Genomic DNA, 18,705 nt, shown 5'->3' with positions numbered 1-18,705 from the left:
GAAGGCAGGCAGGGTCAGAAGATATGGTTACCATGGTCGTGGAAGGCGGAAAGAAGAGTTCGCCTCCATCCCGTTACCTATGGGGGGGGGGGGGGAGGTGGGCAGAATCAAGAAGTCATGAAAGTACGGAGTAGATAGTAATAGTAACACTATTAAGAGGTAAAAGCCGAATGCCCAAGTCGGGCCCAGAAGTGTCCAGTAGCAGCCGGGGCCTATCTTCGGATGGGCGTGAAGAGTCATCGCTCCTCCTCCACCATATCCGCTCCCGTCTGTCTTCCGATTTCTACTACAACTCCGGCCCTCTCCCTCCCTCTCTCCTCTTTCTGCCAGCAGGGCTGAACTGACTGACTTGACTTGACTTGCCTGCCTGCCTGCCTCCCTCCCCTCCCCTTCCACCCTCTCCCTCTCTCGTCTTTCTTTCTTTCGCTAGAAAGGAAGTGTGAGTGTGGTTGCTATCCCTATTTACTCTCTGCTCTCTGCTCTCTGCTCTTTGTATTATTTATTGCCTTGCTGTTGTTCTGTCTGTGTTTGACTCTTCTCCGCTCACCCTTTTCGCCGGCCCTGCTTGACGAAAAGCCGTGGTCCCTGCCCTGCGCCCGCTCTGTTTAAGAGTCAGTCCCGCCACTCTCAGTCTCGCCACTGCCCTCCGGTGAGTAACCGATCTTCCATTTTTAATCTGTTGATGCTCGTCCTTTCGTCTCGTGCCACTCGCCTCCTGCCCTGCCTGCTTGCCTGCTTCAGGTTGCCATCTCTCTGCCTCTCTGCCTGCCTACGTTTGACTAGTGTGGCCGCCGCCCCCAACTTAGTCACTCTCCATCGCTCCGCTCTCCATACAGTCACCGGACAGGACCCTCATGGTTCCCTCCTAAGTGAGATCTGGAGTAAGAGTCATAGACGAACGCCAAAGTGGAATAGTTTCCTATAAGATCGTTGCTGACTCCATCCGTTTTCGCCTCCAGCCTCTTTGAGCCTCCCTCCTCCGCGCCTCTTCCCCTCCCCCCCCCGATACGACTGTTGACTGCCTGAACAAGCGCCGGTCCTCGATCTCCGCCTGCTTTCGGACAGTTCGCCGCCTTATCGGCTCCTGATATAATTTTATAGCGCCCTCCGCGTCTCAAAATGTACCCTGTTGTTCTCAAGTCTTTTGTTCCGATTACCTGTGTTGCAGACTCCTACGATATCCAAACCGCTGGCAAGACCGTTGCCTCTGTTTAAATCGCTTTCAACCCGACATTTGTTATCTCGAAGGGCACGCTAGCTTCCTACGTGGCTTTCCTTGCGCGATACTCGGCTTGAATATACCTGGATTCTACAACTGGTGATCGGAACATTAGACGGTGAATTCCTTCCTATCCCGATTCCCTGACACGCACTTTTCCTCCCTCTTTGTACCTATAAATCTCATCCGACTCCCCCCCTCGACCTCGACCTTCAGCCACGTACACTGTGCTGTATGGTTCTGCTCTCACTCTAATCTCTACCACCATCACACAACTTGACACCGACAACCTGGCGAACTCCCGCTACTAAAGGTCTGCCGTCGCCTGCGATTAAAAAGACGGTTTCTTGTCTTACAGCTACTCGTTCACGGTTCACGCACAACGGTTTATTGATAAAAACACGGTTTAACACATTTCATTCTCATCGCCATATCCGGTGCTTGAGTGGGAACGGCTAGCACACACCTGCCAGCCTTCTGAATGACCATTTGAGGTACTTTTTGAATCTTTCCTATCTGTTGAAAGTATTCAGGTCGCTCGACTGGACAGCATCCCGGATATGTCAGGGATTGACGTTTTGGGTTTGAAGGATCCAAACCCGAACATCCAACTCAGAGCGGCTTATGCGCACCCCTATGCATCGTCGATCTCTTCCTCCGCCTCGTCCTCGTCCTCGTCCTCCTCGGTCTTCTCCCTGGATGGCGTGTCGGCCCAGAGCTCGATCTCTTCAAGCTCGTCCACCTCAGTGGATGTGATCTGGGAGAACGACGGCGAATACCAGGCCGGAGGAAGAGGCTTCGCCGGTGCCCATGGAGCGCGTGGCTGCTTACGGGGAGGTGTCCCCAAAGTGACCGAGCCTGCCGTCCCGCCGGAGTTACGTAAGCACCCCCGGCGGACCGACAGCTCGATCCAGTCCAATGGCGTTTCGTGCGCGCGGCCTCCGCCCTGCCTCTTGAGGCAGTCCGAGCGGAAGGTCAACTTCGTCGACAACCTCGTCGGTAAGTCTCGCGAGCCGATACCTTCTCCCGTCGATCCCCCCCAGCTAAGTCCGCCGTCAAGATACCGCGTCGCAAATCGTCGAGGTCATCTGGCCCTTGTCGGCCGTCTCGCTCCGGAGTGATTCGGTGACTGGATGCAAAGGCGTCCTGCCTCTGCGGACCTTCATCCAGGAGACCCTCCGGCGTTCGCGCACAAGCTACAGCACACTGCAGGTGGCGCTGTACTACTTGATCAAGATCAAGCCCCATGTGCCGAGCCATGACCTGACACAGGACCAGCCGCGAGGCAAGCCCGTTTGCCGGGCCATGCAGTGCGGTCGACGCATGTTTCTTGCGGCTCTGATTCTCGCCTCCAAGTATCTCCAGGACCGCAACTATTCTGCTCGCGCCTGGAGCAAGATCTCTGGTCTTAACACGATCGAAATCAACCAGAACGAGCTGATGTTCCTGGAAGCAGTCAGCTGGCGACTTCATATCCCCGAGGCTCTCTTCCAACGCTGGACGGATATTGTACTGAAGTACACTCCTGGGGCCAGTGGCATGGCTACCGGGGACGGACAGTGCTGGCGCACCATCATCCCCAAGCTCACCCCCGACTTGGAGGATTTTGACGCCGCCCCCGCGACACCCGCGAGCATGGACTCTTTTGGCTCCCGCTCGGTGTCGGACTCGCCGTCCCCTCGTGGCACGTCGTTCAGAAGGGATCTTCCCGGACTGCCAACGAACGAGCCCATCAGCCTGCCATCCATCCGGGAGCAGACATCGACATATAGCCACTCAGTGGCTTTGGAATCGGCGCCTCGCAGAGAACACTCCCTTCCATCCATTTCATCGTTGCCATCGATGCCCCGACCGGCCATGTTGCCGACCCCTCAGATGACTCCCCAGCCCAGTATTGCCTCCACTCCTGCAGTGAGTGCTGGCGGTATCGCTGCGCACAGGCGGTATCTGCAGACTGCCATGTCTCAGGCACAGAACATGTGTACGGCGCGGTCGATTTACGACCAGCGCCCATCGCTGTCTCTTTGCTCCAAGGCAGGCTCGTTTGACGGATACCCCAGTCTGGTGCGCAGGTCATCTTTGGCTCGCTCGGCCTCTTCGGCATCTTCTCCGGATTCGATGATCTCGGATGTGTCGACCATGTCTTCCCAGTCGTCGCGGTCGTCCTCTATGTCTTCGAACGCTTCGGGCCCTTCTGCTATGGGTGCTCTGCCGCGCTTGGCTGTCCAGGCGACCCTCAGATGCACCGGCAATTCTCTCAAGGAGTGCCGCAGGAACTTGGCCATCGCTTCGCCCATCGATGAAGGCGCGCTGGGAGAGATCTACAGCTCGCCCGAGTCATACAGCGGCTCACTTGGCCAAGCTCCCGACTTCTCCGGATACACACTGGCTGCCCCCGTGGATATGTCGTCGACACACGAAGCGGCGCGGAGTCTGTGTGAGCTGTCCGGTGCTGTTCCGCGCCCTCAGCAGGTTGCAGAGCAGCAAGGCACCGCTCAGCGCCAGTGCCGCAAGCGTGGTCGCACTGGGTCTGAGGATCTCTTGTTGCAGGGCCATGTGCGTCACCTCATCAAATCGAACACGATTGCCGAAGGCACCGTGCTCCCTGATGGCAACTTGGCGGACTTGTTCCTCAACTCCGAGGCCAGACGTTCCCAGACCCTCACGGTGGCTCAGCTGAATGCACTGAACTACAGCGCGCCTCTCTCCGGACCCGCTGGCATGAAGCGTGCTTGTTGCGGCAGTGAAGCTCGAAAGATTGCGCTGAACCCAAGCATGCGTTCAGACCACCTGGGCTAGGCGATCTCGTCCTACTGACGCTTGTCCCCTGATCCTACAAGCCCATGTGGATATTCACACTCATTATCTTTCCTTTTTTTGTGAGGAAAAGTTATTACTTTCAATATTCCCTTAATTCTATTCTGACCAAATTTTTGATCTCGTCGACCGAGTGACTCTGTGATCTACTCGCAACACGGCAGCGGAAGAGACGCAGACTGGGTAGCGAAAAGTTTTGTGCGAACTTTCTCTCGAGTTATTCATGCGTTCGGGGAAAACAAAAGTGGTCTTTGTATATACCCTGCAGCTGTTGTTGAGCTTGAGGATGGGAGTCTGCGTTGACTTTGCCTTGTACAGTGGTGCTGCCGCTGGTGTACGATGTATGTTTGGGGGGGTTTTTCTGCGGACTATTCCTATCGCTTTTTCTTTTTATCATTTTTCTCTGCACATTTGCCATATCTATCGTTATTTATTATTTGTTTTTGCGGCACCGGAGTGTGGTGGGAACGGTCGGGTCTGCTTTTTGTTTGTGTCTGTTTGCTTTTTTTTTTTTTTTTTTTCTGCATTTTGTCCTACGTGGGATCTTCAAGGGCTGAAGGGGGCGCATATCATTCCATTATGCTGCGGAGTTTACTGGCAAACCGATGAATATCCTCTTGCTCGATTACTGATAGGTAGAAGAAGCTAGGCGTCGATGTCCTCTGGCAGTCCAGGGACACCCAATGAATTGAAGATGTTGTCTAAGATGATCTGTGCTGAGCCCGCGTGATTTGATTGAAATTGCCTGATCACCCCACCCACCTGGCCATTTGCTATCCCGATGGCGGTTGAAGCTGACCCAGCCTCGTCCGTGGACGGGCCCTCCGTTTCCGGAGGCGCGTCCTCAGGTGATCGTCCTCTCCGTACACATTATGACTCACCGCAACTCTGATGGCGGTTGGTGGTCAGCCATACTAGCCATCTGGTATCTCTGGATACGACGGGGCGTTTGCTGGTTCCTCGGTGACTCATACCCAGTCCGTGCTAGCCTCAGGCATGGTCGGACAGACCCGGAGCCACCGGATGCCCTCGGGAAGGCACCTGCCGGGTCACATGCCGTCGCGTGACCCGACCGTCTGGATGGGGGCTAGCGCCATCAGATAAGATCAGATCGTGACCGTGTCGGGTGGTTCGATCCCCTCTTCCCTTCCCTTCCCCTCACCTCCCACCTCCCCATCCCCATACATCCATACGTCCGTCCCTCTTCATCTGGATATTCCCTTCCATCTCCGTCTCCAGAGCTGCCCGCACTCACATCGCATCGCAGCGACCACCCTCACCCACGATGGCCCGTCCATTCGTCGCCCTCCTCTCCGCCCTCGCCGTCCTCGGCCCTCTCCTCCCGGTCGGAGCCACCCCCATCGCAGACGCCCAAGCCCTGCTCACCGACCCCATCCCACACCCCAACCACGACCCTCACCCCGACACCCTCTACACCCACAACTCCCCCTCCGACCTCAATCAGGAGGAGGAACACGACCTCGCCGCCCCCTCCTGGTTCACCTCCGCGCTCCTCGCGCGCCGCCTCCTCGCCCTCTCCCCGACCGGGATCGCCTCAACCATCTTCCCCTCCCCACTGCCTCCAAACTCACACACCCCGGCCTCCCTCGCCGGCCACTCCATCAGTCTAACCGAATACCTCGCCGACTGCGACCCCTCCCTGCCCACATCTTCCAAAGAAGAAGACGAAGAAGGAAACCCCACCTTCCTCGCCCTCCGCGTCGCCACCACCTTCCGCAACACCGCCTCCGGCTCCAACATCTCCCTCTCGCTGGACTGGTGGTCTCACATCAACGACACCGCGCCAGTCTTCCCGGGCTTCCCGCTCTCGCCGCGGGTCTCCCCCGCGCCACGCTCTTCGGGTACATCGAGCCCTTCGAGACGCCTCTCCCCGCCGCCACCGAGGCCGCGCTCTCGCAATGTTACTTGGAGAAACACCCCGACGCGAAGGTCTGGTTGCCCGGGCGGGAGGGGTCCCCGCACGCTAGCTTTTGGGCCAGGATGGTCGTGACGGAGGTTTATTGGATTGGGGGGTTCGGGGGACTGAATCGGATTGGTTGGTTGAATGTTACGGAGTGGAAGGGGATTAGGGAGGATGGGTCGGGTGAGGGGCTGGGGGATGGGAGTGGGAGGGGGTGGGGGGATGTGAGGTTGCCTGGGGAGGGGTGGTAGATTGTTGGGTTGGGTTGGATTGGGTGAGATGGACCACGTGAATTCTACAATTCTCCGTTTATTCTTACGGTGTGATGGACAGTTGATCCGGTGTTGTTAAACTATTATTTACATCATTACATAACTTTCGTAGGTTCATTCATTCGTACCTCATGTGGGTGTGTAGACGGGCAGTCTTATCATTTGACTGACGTTTTCTCCATACAACAACAACAACAACAACAACAACAACAACAAGCTTGACCAAGAACCCCCATCACTCTCCCAGAGGTGCCAGTGACTGACTGACTGACTGACTGACTGACTGACCGACTGGGAGTATAGTTAGTACCTACCCGATGATCACCACGGTTGTATCATCGGGGATTAATCTTCATACCTGCTGCGCTCTTGATATCAAACCCTCAGCTCCAACCGGATTTCCCGGGAGTCTTTTGAACCTTTCAAATGAATGTGGTGGTGGGCTTCGCGAACGCCTGTCATGGCTAAGAGAAATATTTGTCCTGCTCCAGCCCGGGTGTCTTTCTTTTTCCCCAGTCGAGTCTCGAGTTGAACTTTAGTCGGTCCGTCCGGTCCTAGCCGTCGCCTCTTTTCCCGGCTAGATCTATCTTCAAAATCTAGATTCGTCGACTTCTGGCTCATGCTGAAATGCCGTGATCAGAGCGATGTTGAGCACTTCAAGCCTATGACTGAGGGTTTGGTTCGTTCATGGAAACCGATGACCGATGCCTATCGTGTTCAAGCGGGTAGCCATGGTGTTGACCATCTCGTGAGAAAAGAAATATTAGCCCGGATATATTATATATACCGTATGCGAGGTTTTTTTTTTTTTTTTTTTGGTTCTCACGATGGTCGTGTTTGGGGGACCGAGAAGTGGGATGTGGGGGGGGGGGGTTCGACGTTGCTGACTGCAGGACGCGAGGTTTTGTATGCGGGATAGATGGGAGTCAAGAAAGGTTATTATATTAAGTTGGTGTGGTATATATGTGAATGATATAGTAGGTAGGTTAGGGTGATATAGGGAGTTGCGGGAAGAAGAGAGGAAGAAAGTGAAGAGAGTAGGCGATTTTATACCCGTCTAGAGGGAAAAAGGGGGGGGGGGGGAGTGAAACCGCAGGATGAATAAATTCTTTTCATTCATTGTTCTGAATAAAAAATTGTCAGTTCTATCTGATTCAACAGAAATTCCATAAAGAATAGAAATAGAATGACATGGTATATTCCAGCTTCTTCAAGATATCCCCTTCTCCATCCTCCCTCTTCTACCGATCGTCCAGACTTTCCTCAACCCCTCCCCAATCCCCACATCGACATCAAACACAGCCCCAATAGACAGACAGACAAGCAAGCAGACACACACACACAGAGAGAGAGAGACAGACAGACAGACAGACAGAATTCACAATAAACCGGGTATATCCACCAACCAACCAGCCAACCAACCGAAACAAAAACACCTCCCTCCCTCCATCCATCCATCCATCAATCAAACAAATCTACCTTCTACCTCCTCCCCCCAGCCCCCCCACCCCATACGCCGCATCATGCACCACACAAAGCAAGAACTTGCGATCCGGCACGACAACAATCTCATGCTTCTTGGTGCGCAACCTCAACAACTTAACCTCATCATCATCCGCCCCGTCCCTCTCAAACGAACCCTCCGCGTCCCCGGCCCCGCCATCCACAAAGCCATCGTGTCTCGTCGCGCCCGCGCCCGCATCACCCTCCGGTGGATGCGACAGCGACAGACTCAAATCCGACGCGCTGGACACAAACGCGAAGATGTGTGCGGCGAGGGCCTCGGCGTGCGAGGGGTGGTAGGGTTGTTTTTTACTTGTTGGGGCGATGGGGGATAGCGGGAGGGCGATTTGGGTGGGGGAGAGAGGTTGTTCTTGTTGTTGTTGTTGTTGCTGCTGTTGTTGCTGTTGTTGGTGGTGGTGGTGGGAGGGGTTGGTGGAGGGGTCGGTGTCGGTGTTGTTGGGGTCCTCTGAGGTGGAAGCGGAGGTGGAGATGGAGGTGGAGGCAGCTTGAGCATAAGGAGTGTGAGACTGGGGGCTGGATCGGCTGGGTTTGGGGGCGTGTAGGCCGGTGCTTTGGATGATGGAGCCGTCTTTGCGCGAGAGGATGAAGGTCGATTGGACCCCCGGGCGGGAGGTTAGGTGCGTGAGGAGGGAGGTTACGTGGTGAGGAATTTGTGGGGTCTGGAGTTGGAGGTTTGGTTAGGTTTTGATTATTGATGACTGGAGTGGGGGGATGATATTGGGGAGGGGGGACGTACGGTTGTTGGGAGAGCCATTGTTGGTATGGTGGTGTGGTGTTCCGGACGGAGGTCGGAGGTTCAGACAGGATGAGATGGATAGGCGTGGTGGAGTGAGCGGACGCGGAAGTCGTAGGTTGTATGTTGGTTGGAGAGGCTGCTCAGAACATCGCTTGCAGGTTCCTCGGGGAGTGAGAGGGAGAGTGGGCGAGGATGTGGGGGATTGAAGCTGTTGTCGAGCTGGAGGTGATGGAGTTGATGGAGTTGATCAACAAACGGAGGAGATTCGACGCCGTACAAACAAGTGGATGACTCAGCAGCCCCCCTAAGGCCGCCAAATATGGGGTGGTGGACATCCCCAAATGCAGTGATGCCATTTCACTAGACATGTTACTTGCAGACTACTGATTACTTTATTCCAGTACACACTCAATGGGCAAGGGGTATATCCATTCAATATACAGACAGTCAATAAATACAACCAAACAAACAACAAAAACAACAAAGTGGTATCGTGGAAACAACACAACAAGACAGAGACAAAGGAAACAGACAGCGGCCTAAGTACAAGCCAACAGAGAATGGCATGAGGGGTTAGTGTCAGTATGAGTAACATAACGCATCCGCCCGGGATCACGTAGAAAAAGATCGTCAACCTATGGGTGGAGAGAGAGAGAGGAAGCATTAAAAGAATGTACGGGTAACAGGAAGGAAGGGCGGTCAAATGCCTCCGATATACAGTGACAGGCCCTTCGGCGTCTAGGTTTGGAACGCCCGGGGTCTTGATTGTTGTTGTTGCTGAGGGTCCGACTTGTCTGACGTCCAGTCAAAGTCGAAGTCCTCGATCATGTCCTCCAGCTCCCGGACATGGGCACTGTCGTCCGAGTCGTAGCTGCCCCGGCGGCTGGATTCGGGGCTGGCGATCCAGCTGGTGGGCCGGAAAGGAGGCTGCTGCTGCCTGGAGCGCGCGTATTTGCGGTCGTCTGCGACGGAGCCGTCCAAGCTGGAGCCGTTCGTGGCAGAGGAGAAAGACCGTCCTGTGGGTGGGGTGATCGATGAAGTGGATAGCGAAGTAGCTGACCCGCCCAGCACGCTCTCGAGATTCTCCTTCATGCCCACGTCCAAAGCCGCGAGGAGAGCAGCCTGGAGGACCTTGTTGTGTCGTTCAAGGTGCGCAACGCGCCCTTCGAGCGACTGTATTATGTGCAAATATTGGTGGTGGTGGTGGTTGGAGCTCCGAGAGTCGTGGGAATTATGTGTGCTGTGGGAGCGGTATGACTGCGGTGAAGCCCCATCGAACATACGAGCCCGGGGATCCATGGGCGTCAATGGGAATCCGTAGTCAGAAACCTTCTTCCCTGTGCGCCCCTTGCGCGATGAAGGCTCACCCAGTGTGAGAGGCTCAGGCTTTACCCGTCGACGCTTGCCGGAAGTTGGTTGCGTTCGGTTATGCGTACTTCCACCGGTACAATCGTCGTCTGAAGATGGGATGGGCATCTCGGATTTATTGACTGGCTCCTTGCTCGCTCTCTCGGCTGTGGCATCTCTGCTCCCAGTGCTGCTGCTCCACTGTTCTTGGGAGGGGGTTTCCGAAAGAGGCTGTATAAACAAATCGCTATCTCTGACTGATTCCGTGAGGGAGGAAATAGGCGTGGAGCAGTATCGCCTGCCGATAGACTGGGTGGCGAGATGCCTTGATGGCTTGGATGGAGGAGGTGAGAGGGGAGGAGGGGACGGCGGTTCCGAAGCGACCTTCCTCTGATACCTTCTGGGACCATCGGTTGGGCTTTCCAGCTCATGGTTCGGGGGTATTGTTTGCGCACGATCGGGAGCTGTTTCCTGCGAGTATTTCTCCGATTGGGTAACCTGTTCACCCCCCTCTTCAGGTTTTTCCGGGTCTTTCAGGTAGATACGACTCGCCGACAAGTCCCTCATCTTCAATGCATGAACCCTCTCCGCCCGACTTTGACCTGCCCTCACGAATGAAACCAACGGCTCACTTGCTATGTCTGATGTGGTTGGTTCAGCTTGCACAGGAGCAGCCGGATGGTTCTTCCCATCCAACACCAGTCTTTCCGGAGACGCCGGCTTGTCTGCTGCGCTTCGATCACAAATTGTAATCGCGGGAGTTGACTCGGGTAATGAAGGCAACGGTCTCATGGGTGCCGGAAGAGGGAACGCGTCAATTGTACCCATCGGGAGGGAGGAAGGGCGGCGGGAACTCTTCTTGGGCGGAAATACCTCGCTCACTGGGCCCTTCATGGGATCGTTGCCTGACTTTCGAGTATCCATGGGGGTGGAATGTCTCGATTCGGGTGCCTTTCGAGCGACACTATGTTCTTTGGGGAGCGGTTTATCTGCTGGTTTGGGACGCTCAGCATTGAGCTCAATGCTAGCCCGCTTTGAGTCCGGAGCAGCAGGGAGAGGCCTATTGAGAGCCAGCGGCCGAACATTGGAGATGCGCCAGGCGTTTTTACTCGACATGCGCGGAGGCATTGTATCAGGGAAAAGCTTCAGGGACGGTGCGGGCTGACTTGTGGAAGTCTGCATGCTTGCTGACGAGGTGGAGGATAGGGGTTTGGCTGCTTCGGTGCTTATTGGGAGTTCTGTTGTTTTCGTGCTCGCATTTGGCCTAGGATTGAGCTGGTTGGACGTCAGTCTGGTACCTGGGATATGCCCATGAGGAAAATCTCCACCCACCCGGTTCTTCTGGCCTGGCATTTTGCCTTCACTTGAACTATTCTCAGAGGAAGATAACACAGAAGGCTCTTTCCGTTCACTGAGTTCAGTCTGGTCCTGGGAGTCGGCGCTGGATATGCTTTTCTCTTCGGCTAAATGGCGTTCATCTGGCCCGGGGGTTATATCGGCGACAGTGTCTTGGGGAGCTGCAGGCTGGGTCAAATGCCGCATATCACGACGGGGATCCTTTGCTGGGGTCGGTGGCTGATAGGGTGGGGGACTGGTGTCATCGAGCTGTGGAGGAAGTGACACCGCGGACTCGACCAAAGACGTCAACTGCCGTAGATCCACCGAAGAAAGTTGCTTGCTATCTTTTTTCTCGAGTGGGTCCGTCAGCCATGGCTGTCCGATGATTTCTACATCCCTCCTGGAAGTGGACTTGAAACTGAGATTGGAAATTGACCGCGACGAAGATCTGCTCGAGTCCAGGCTTTTCTTATGGCCGGACCGCCGCGGGAGACTGACAGGAGGATGTACAGCTGACGGCAGGAACCCTCCTTCTTGAAGGGCAGCCAATTGGCGAGCCGCCTCCTCAGCTTTGACTCTTGGGTCGGTGGTCTTTTTCGGCCGCTGGGCGAGTTGTCGCAGGCGTCGTTGACCCGCTTTGATCATGTCGCGCGCTCCAGTAGATCCGTTGGGTGGGATTGGAGCTTCGATAAATTTTACAAAGTCGGTGACGCTGTCACTTCGCATGTCGATCGATTCGGACGACCGCATCTCGTCGTGAGTATGGGGTTGGGGTTGGGGTTGGGGAGTCGCCGACATGGCGGCGGCGGTGTATCCGCTCCTGGGGATCTGGGAACTCGGTCGACAGGTTGGGACAATGGGGCTCGGGGCGACTAGGTTTTCGTGGGAGTCGCTCCTCTGCAGCATGGGACTTGCAGCTGCACGCCAGCTGCTCGCTACTGGTTTTAAGTCCCCCGCCGCGTATGAGTGGTCAGCATCAATGGGTGTCACTGATCATTCGCGGTGCCAGGTCGGATAGGAGGGATAGGAGGGACTGTCGCGGTGGGTCCTTCGTCTGCAGCAGGGCAATAGGGTATATCGAAAGAGGACAAGAGCATCTAGCGATCAGATGAGTCCAATGGGTCCAATGGAGAGACTTGGTCAAGAACGGGAAAAAGGGGAGTGGGACAATAGGATGCGATTGAGATGCATGCATGCATAAAGGTACGTAGTAGGTATGTACAGAAAAATCGAGGATTGAGGAAGCTGTCTGTCCCTGGGGGCGACTGCGAGAGGTAATCGGATCCAAGGGACAGGAAACAGGAGCCCCAGGGGAGGCGCGCTGGGCGTTTATGAATGCCCTAGAGGATACTCGAGGAGCTGTCAGGCCCTTGCGGACAAGCTGGGGTCACCCTGGTACGATCTGACGGCCTACTGGCGACTATGCCGAGCCGATGCATCGTCGAATGAAGAGCTTGCCTCGTTCCCAATAGCTTGCGCGATAGAGTTGGATCCAGACAGTGTGGGTGGGATTCGACCAGGACAGGGTGGCCAGGCACCGCAGGGCCTAGAGAAGGGGGCAAGCAAGGCTAGTGGAGTCATTATTGGTTGAAACACAAAGAGAGGAGAGGGGCAAAATTGGGACTAGAAAGCAAAACCGGCCAGAGAGGAGAGGGATCCCAAAACTCTCAAAACTCCCAAAACTCCCAAAAGAAGCCCAGGGGAAAAGGGAAGGGAACGTTGATCAGCGATCCAGTCCGTGCTGGCGGTTCGATCAGATGTCAGACGGGGAGGGAAACCAGACTATTTGCTCGGCTTGGAGGCCCTGTCAGTCCGACTAGTCCGGATCGCAGATTTCGTCATCCAGGCCGATGGGATCGACGAGTGCGATTGGATGGGGGGGGGAAGATGTTGTGTGCTGCGCGTCAGGTTCTTCTGTCTTCTGTGGTTCTATGGAGAAGAGTTGGTTGTTGGTGTTGTGGTGGTTCTTCTGCGTCGTGCCGGTGGCTGCTGATCGGACCCCATGCCAGACAAAGAACACGACCAGTCCTCCTTCCAACCTTCCAACACTGAGCTCCTCTCGACCCCGATCGACATCAGCTTGGTGGTCTCGTGTGACGTTGAAGCTCGTCGCGGGACTGACTCCTTTCTCCAAAGTTCCTGCGAGCCGTTACAAGCAAGGGATAGCACGGGATAGATGGGGGGGAGGGGGAGTCCCAGCTCCAGTTCCTCAGTTCCTCAGCTCCTACCAGGGTCATCTTCAGTCTCCCTAGGCTAGGGGAGAGGGGGAAGAGGAACAAATGGAGGGGCTGGGTCCCTTCCGAGCATAGGTAACTAACGGTAGGCAAAGAAGGGCAAACAGGAACAGCAGAGGGATGTGAGGTATCAAGTGTGGGAAGTGGGAAGCAGGAGGAAATGTGACAGATGCACAGACGGGCCCAGGAAGGTGGAGCCGCCGAGGAGGAAGAGGAAGGAGCCTCGGGTTGCGTTTGGAACACATCACATCCGTCTGACTGACCATCTACACTATCTACACTGCACTGCACTGCATCGATGCAATTGTCTTCTGGTCTTAGTCTTAATTCCTTTCTTTCTTTCTTTCTTTCTTTCTTTCTCTCTCTCTCTTCCTCTCTCTCTCCCTCGAACATACACACACTCTCCCTCCATACCAAGCGACGCCCTTGCCAGCCATGCAGCAGCCCGACGAACCTACAAGTAACAATGGGGAACTCCCTCGGCAATAAAACTACCGATTATTAAGAAAAGCTTCGGGTTCTATTTTCAATTTCCGAACACAGACCACCACTGTCAGTCAGTCAGTCAGTCAATTAAGTGGTGCTCGAGGGATGGATGGATATTAATAGTTAGTCTCCCCCCCCCCCCCTTCCAACGTCACCGCACAAACAAGCATTCCCCCCGTCTCTCCTTAACATAACAGAAGGACTATCGTTGAGAGAAAAGCCAAAAACACAAACAAAAGGACGACGAAAGGGCTTGTTGGTTCCAACTGGCTGGCTCGTCAAGGGATCCCCCTGCCCCTATACATAGCCTAATTTACAGCATCGATCTCGTGTGGTTGGAATGAAGACAGGCTGAGGCTGGGCTGGGCTGCAGGTTTGCTTGCTTGCTTGCTTGCTTGCTTGCTTAGTTTGCATCTTCTCGATGTAACAGAAGGGGGTAAATAGCCGATAAAACGGAGTACTCCGTATGTATATACAGCTATAGTACTTACTTACTACTTACTTATCCAGTAGGTACCTCAGTATGTACCTACTTACTAGGTACCTAAGTACCTACCTATCTATCTATCTAGACGCGGAGAAATAAATCAAACATAAATAAAAATAACCCCCCCCCCCCCCCCCCAAAAAAAAAACCAAATCGATGACCAGACAATATTGAGATTGGGCACCGCACCGAATGAAGAAGGGGTCAGTCATCCAGGAGGGCAGATAGATCCAACTAGCGTCGCCTCCCTTGCAGCCGATAGTTCATGCAAAGCCAATGCAACAACGTCCCTTTTTTTTTTTGTTTTTGTTCCTTTGGTTCTCAGGGACCAACCAACCATCGCTTATTCGCGATCCGAACTGCCTACTGCTATCTGCTGCTGCTGGGTGACACAGTCCGTGTCCGAACAATTCTCCGATCGTACAGCTGCAATGTGGACAGCTGCATGGTGGGTGGGTGGGTGGCTATGGCCATGGCCATGGCCATGATCATGACGCTCGCTCCTTCACTACTGTACTGTACCTACTTTAGGTATACCAGGTATCAGCGATGGTGGTCGAATGACAGCGACGGCCCTATTTTCGGGCTCCAGGAAACCGGACGGGACGGCAACGAACTCCTCCTATGTACGGTACGAGGGCAATAGCCGACCGAGAGTTATTCTTCAGCCGTCTCACTATCTATGTATCTACCGGTACGTATGGATGTAGGTACTTCATAGGTAGGTAGGTAGGTGATCGTGGAGATCCACCAGACAGGCAGGCAGACACACACCACGACTCCCGTCCTGATCTCGGCTATGGGGACGGGACTGAGAATTGGATCTATAGACGAACCGAACAGTCGGGGCAGTCGACATGTCCGCGTATGTAAGTGCCTGCCTACTGTCGTTCCTGCGACCTATTGCGGGATGGGGGCGATGCATGCGTCGATGAGGAGGATCTGTGTCCGTGCAAGAGACTGGGTAGGTAGGTAGGTAGGTACGTACGTATGCACGTAGGTAGGTACCGTAGGAAGGGACCATCGCAACTGCAGTTGCGGTCTATCTATCCAGTCCTATCTTGCGCGTCCCGTTTCGAAGGCCAGAGATGAGCGAGCCCCTGGGAACCAGATCGGAATGCAATCGAGATCTCCTAGACGCATGAGCTCATCGCTCATCGCTCATCGCCCATCGCTCATGTCATGTCATGTCATGTCATGTCATGCAGTATGGGATTGCCCTAGGAGAGTTCAGCCGCCCCCAATGCACCTGCAGTTGGCAAGCAAGTCCGCTGCCAGCTCACATTGATACGCGCCGGTGCTACCAGAAACAAGCAAATAGATAGGTAGTTCGGGCCCATCCTCGATCATGACCATGACCATGGTCATGGGTCAGAACCTCGCGATCATCTCTCGTCTGTCTAGAGACCTTCTCTCCCCTTCCCACCACAAGCGAAGATCTCGTCTATTCTGGAAAGGAAGGAAAGTAATAACCAAGTCCGAGGTGCCACTCCTCTGGAAAGGCGTTGCGTTGCGGATCAAGCGTAGATCTGCCAGCCACCCACACCCACACCCACACCCATACCCACAACCACAACCCATAACCACATGTCCAGCGCGGAAAAAGATGTCTGTCAATAGAAAGACATGGTAGAAGACACCCCCCAAGTATCAAAACGCCACGGAATGCTTGATTTCTTCGAGACCGTCCACCGGACTCGGAACCTTAACCCTAAAAAGAAAGTGTACATGGTGAAGATGGCCCAAAGGGATGATGATGGATGTAGAGGCAAAATAATACAGAAGTCAGGTGTGCAGAATGAAAAGGAAGAAAACGGCGCTGGGAGGGTCGTTCGATGCTCGCTCATATGCATGAAAAAGGATCAGCGCACCACGCTGTCTGTTATTGGACCCATCACAAGCGTGATGGGTCTTGTGGAATTCAGCGAGCTCGCAAGATATGCCCGATGGCGATGAGGCACATCAGATTAGGTACGAAGTATGTAGACACCGCTTTATCTATCTCCGTTTTGGCCTAATGAACGGGTCGGCCTGCTTCTTCTTGCGCATTGGGGGAGGTCTGGCGCCATTGCCGGGTCTTGGTCCAGGACGTGCGTGGGGCTGTATAGGCAAGCAGGTCAGTACACGGTGCGTTAAACGAACAGGCAGCGGATAGTGCCGTGATAAACCATACATCTGTGGGTCCCTGACCCGGTCGAGGTCCATTGGAGGATGTGTCGGTGTTGAGAGGGGCATACGCTGGGCCTTCCCGTGATGGTCGCACCAAACCCTACAATAGCAGTCAATTAGCATCCCAAGTCAACAGAAGTTGCAAAGAAAAGGGCTTCTTACATCCGCATTTGCAGGAATATTAGTATCAAACTTGCGTCGCGGGCCTTTGGGGCCTTTGGGGGCATTGGGAGGAGGGGCATTCAAGTCATCTTTCCGCGGCCGCGAAGCCTTGGAAGCATCGACTGGTGGCGAGTTCGTGCGCTTCCGTTTTCCAGGGCCATTGCTATCGTCGAATTTGGCCTGGCCTGGCTTTTTGCCATCGGCCGCCGGCATTTCGCTAGTAGCCTGGACAACGGGCACCTTAGGATCGTGACCTCCAAGCTGTCTGGCTCGCTGGCGTTCTGTTCTTTGCTTCTGGTTCTGGGTGTGGTGGTACTCTTCGCGCGCAATTTTGGACTTCTCATGTTTGGGCAGCGTCTTCGCCGATTGGCAATTGCGTGAGACGTGTCCGAATTTCCCGCAATCCACACACCTCTGGGCCGGGCAGAAATTTCGCGTATGTCCAGATTCTCCGCATCTGTAGCAGGTGCCCTTGGTTGCCTCCTTGGCATCAATATTGTCGCACTTGTGCGTGAAATGCTCGAAGCTTCCGCAGTACCCACACATGCGGGTCTCGTCCAGGCCATTGGCGCCGCCTGATGGTCCATCCGGTACAGGAATCGGCGGAGTCCCTTTTCCAGAGGCGGATACAGAAAGCGGGGAATCCGATGGAAGGTTATCGGGGGATGCTGAAGAGGGTCTAGAGATAGCTGCAGCGGATGAAGGTCTGGACGGCGCTGACTCCGGTGCAGTCACGTCCGACATCTCAATATTCTTGTAGCCAGTGAATTGTGGCCGCTGGAGGATATTGAGAACATCACCATCCGTATATACATTTCTTCGACGGGCATCTTTGATAAGGCTGTTCCAGAATTCCCCTTGTACCAAAGACTGGGAGTTTCCAAGCACCCAAAGAGAGGACTTGGCACGTGTCAGACCGACGTTCATACGGCGAATGTCAGACAAGAAACCGATGCCTTTGTTGGAAGCCCGGACACAAGAGAAAATGATGACTTCACTCTCTCGTCCTTGGAAGGCATCCGTTGTGTTAAAATCAACCATATTCAAGATTGACTCGCCGTATCTGGCGACAAACTGTGTCTTCAACTCTCTCAATTGGCCCTTGTACGGTGTAATGATACCAATCTTTCTCTTGAAATCGAACTCTCGGAAATCGGTCACCAGACGTTCATATAGCTGCATGGCCACCCTAAGTTCCGCTAAGTTGACCAAAGAATGGCCCTTCGCAGCACTGTGATGAAGCCCTTGTACATCGAAAAAGCGGTAGGGGCTGAGAAGTTGGCTTTGATGCCATGGGCGTGCGCGAAGTCGAGCCATGTCAGGGCCATCTTGTAGCTTGCCATCGTAGAATGTATTGCTGGGGAAGACACTGATTTCCGGGTGCATTCGATATTGGATATCCAGTAAGTGCACATCCCTAGGGTGATTGGACTGCATTCTGACGAACAGACTTTGCTCGTACTGGAACTTCGAGGCGACCTTGGATAGGACGGTAGGCGGCAATTGCTTTGGGTCACCGACAAGGATACATTTGGAGCACCCGTACTTCAGGGGAATCAGGGCGCTCAATTCAATCGATTGTGCCGCCTCGTCGATGACCACGGTCTCAAACTCAATACTCAGGTTCTGGAACATTTCATGTCCACTACCACTGAGGGTCGCGCAGATGACATGAGCGCCGTCAATAATATCCTGCTGGATGCGCCGTCTGTTCAATTCAGCATCACGCGCTGCTGTGTGATTCTTGTCTCTGGCGTTATCGATTTCCTGACTCAGCTGTGTCTTCTTTTTCTTCCACAAGTCGAACTCCCGTTCCAATTCTGCCGGAACGGGTAACCCTTGTGCTCTGCACTGGTCCATCTTGAAACGAGTCTCCTTGAAAGCGGTGTCGGCAGCTTTGTGTTCCATGTAAATTTTCTGCATGTTTTGTTCGCCAGTATCCTTGCGAGACGTTTCATTCAGCCGTGCGTTCACCAACTCATCCAGGGTAACA

General features: G+C 54.4%; 7 protein-coding genes across 7 annotated transcripts; 5 read left to right on the top strand and 2 right to left on the bottom strand.

Annotated features, from left to right (window-relative positions):
- Positions 1-1,779: 1,779 nt before the first annotated feature.
- BO70DRAFT_403795 (putative G1/S-specific cyclin Pcl5) lies at positions 1,780-4,142 on the top strand (the record flags this gene model as incomplete). Its single annotated transcript, XM_025547048.1, has 2 exons — positions 1,780-2,218; positions 2,280-4,142. The coding sequence occupies 2 exons, from the start codon at positions 1,780-1,782 to the stop codon at positions 4,016-4,018; spliced, it is 2,178 nt and encodes a 725-aa protein (XP_025399979.1). The 3' UTR covers positions 4,019-4,142.
- On the top strand, positions 4,018-4,755 carry BO70DRAFT_27875 (uncharacterized protein). Its single transcript, XM_025539002.1, has one exon. It carries the CDS (start codon positions 4,260-4,262, stop codon positions 4,683-4,685), a length of 426 nt encoding a protein of 141 aa, XP_025399978.1. The 5' UTR covers positions 4,018-4,259; the 3' UTR covers positions 4,686-4,755.
- Positions 4,756-5,321: 566 nt separating this feature from the next.
- BO70DRAFT_386928 (uncharacterized protein) lies at positions 5,322-6,208 on the top strand (the record flags this gene model as incomplete). Its single annotated transcript, XM_025545861.1, has 2 exons — positions 5,322-5,873; positions 5,909-6,208. The coding sequence occupies 2 exons, from the start codon at positions 5,322-5,324 to the stop codon at positions 6,206-6,208; spliced, it is 852 nt and encodes a 283-aa protein (XP_025399977.1).
- Positions 6,209-7,324: 1,116 nt separating this feature from the next.
- BO70DRAFT_27731 (uncharacterized protein) lies at positions 7,325-7,660 on the top strand. The gene has a single exon (XM_025538996.1). It carries the CDS (start codon positions 7,416-7,418, stop codon positions 7,614-7,616), a length of 201 nt encoding a protein of 66 aa, XP_025399976.1. The 5' UTR covers positions 7,325-7,415; the 3' UTR covers positions 7,617-7,660.
- On the bottom strand, positions 7,359-8,725 carry BO70DRAFT_361644 (uncharacterized protein). Its single transcript, XM_025543091.1, has 2 exons — positions 8,490-8,725; positions 7,359-8,412 (listed from the first exon to the last, which is right to left on the bottom strand). Exons 1-2 carry the CDS (start codon positions 8,505-8,507, stop codon positions 7,705-7,707), a joined length of 726 nt encoding a protein of 241 aa, XP_025399975.1. The 5' UTR covers positions 8,508-8,725; the 3' UTR covers positions 7,359-7,704.
- A 502-nt stretch (positions 8,726-9,227) lies between these two features.
- BO70DRAFT_428813 (uncharacterized protein) lies at positions 9,228-12,080 on the bottom strand (the record flags this gene model as incomplete). The annotated part of the gene is made up of 2 exons (XM_025548012.1): positions 9,228-11,111; positions 11,169-12,080. 2 exons carry the CDS (start codon positions 12,078-12,080, stop codon positions 9,228-9,230), a joined length of 2,796 nt encoding a protein of 931 aa, XP_025399974.1.
- Positions 12,081-14,726: 2,646 nt separating this feature from the next.
- Positions 14,727-15,061, top strand: BO70DRAFT_27675 (uncharacterized protein). Its single transcript, XM_025538991.1, has one exon. It carries the CDS (start codon positions 14,827-14,829, stop codon positions 15,025-15,027), a length of 201 nt encoding a protein of 66 aa, XP_025399973.1. The 5' UTR covers positions 14,727-14,826; the 3' UTR covers positions 15,028-15,061.
- The last annotated feature ends 3,644 nt before the right edge of the window (positions 15,062-18,705 follow it).

The sequence above is a fragment of the Aspergillus heteromorphus genome (genome assembly GCF_003184545.1).
Source record: "Aspergillus heteromorphus CBS 117.55 chromosome Unknown BO70scaffold_10, whole genome shotgun sequence".
In the NCBI taxonomy this organism is placed as follows: domain Eukaryota; kingdom Fungi; phylum Ascomycota; class Eurotiomycetes; order Eurotiales; family Aspergillaceae; genus Aspergillus; species Aspergillus heteromorphus.
Note: the sequence above shows the minus strand (reverse complement) of the source record. Positions and strands in the feature narration are given on the sequence as shown.

Bases quoted from the DNA above. Each gene is read 5' to 3' on its own strand.
- BO70DRAFT_27875 (XM_025539002.1), top strand. From the start codon at position 4,260: ATGCGTTCGGGGAAAACAAAAGTGGTCTTTGTATATACCCTGCAGCTG.
- BO70DRAFT_27731 (XM_025538996.1), top strand. From the start codon at position 7,416: ATGACATGGTATATTCCAGCTTCTTCAAGATATCCCCTTCTCCATCCT.
- BO70DRAFT_27675 (XM_025538991.1), top strand. From the start codon at position 14,827: ATGGTGGGTGGGTGGGTGGCTATGGCCATGGCCATGGCCATGATCATG.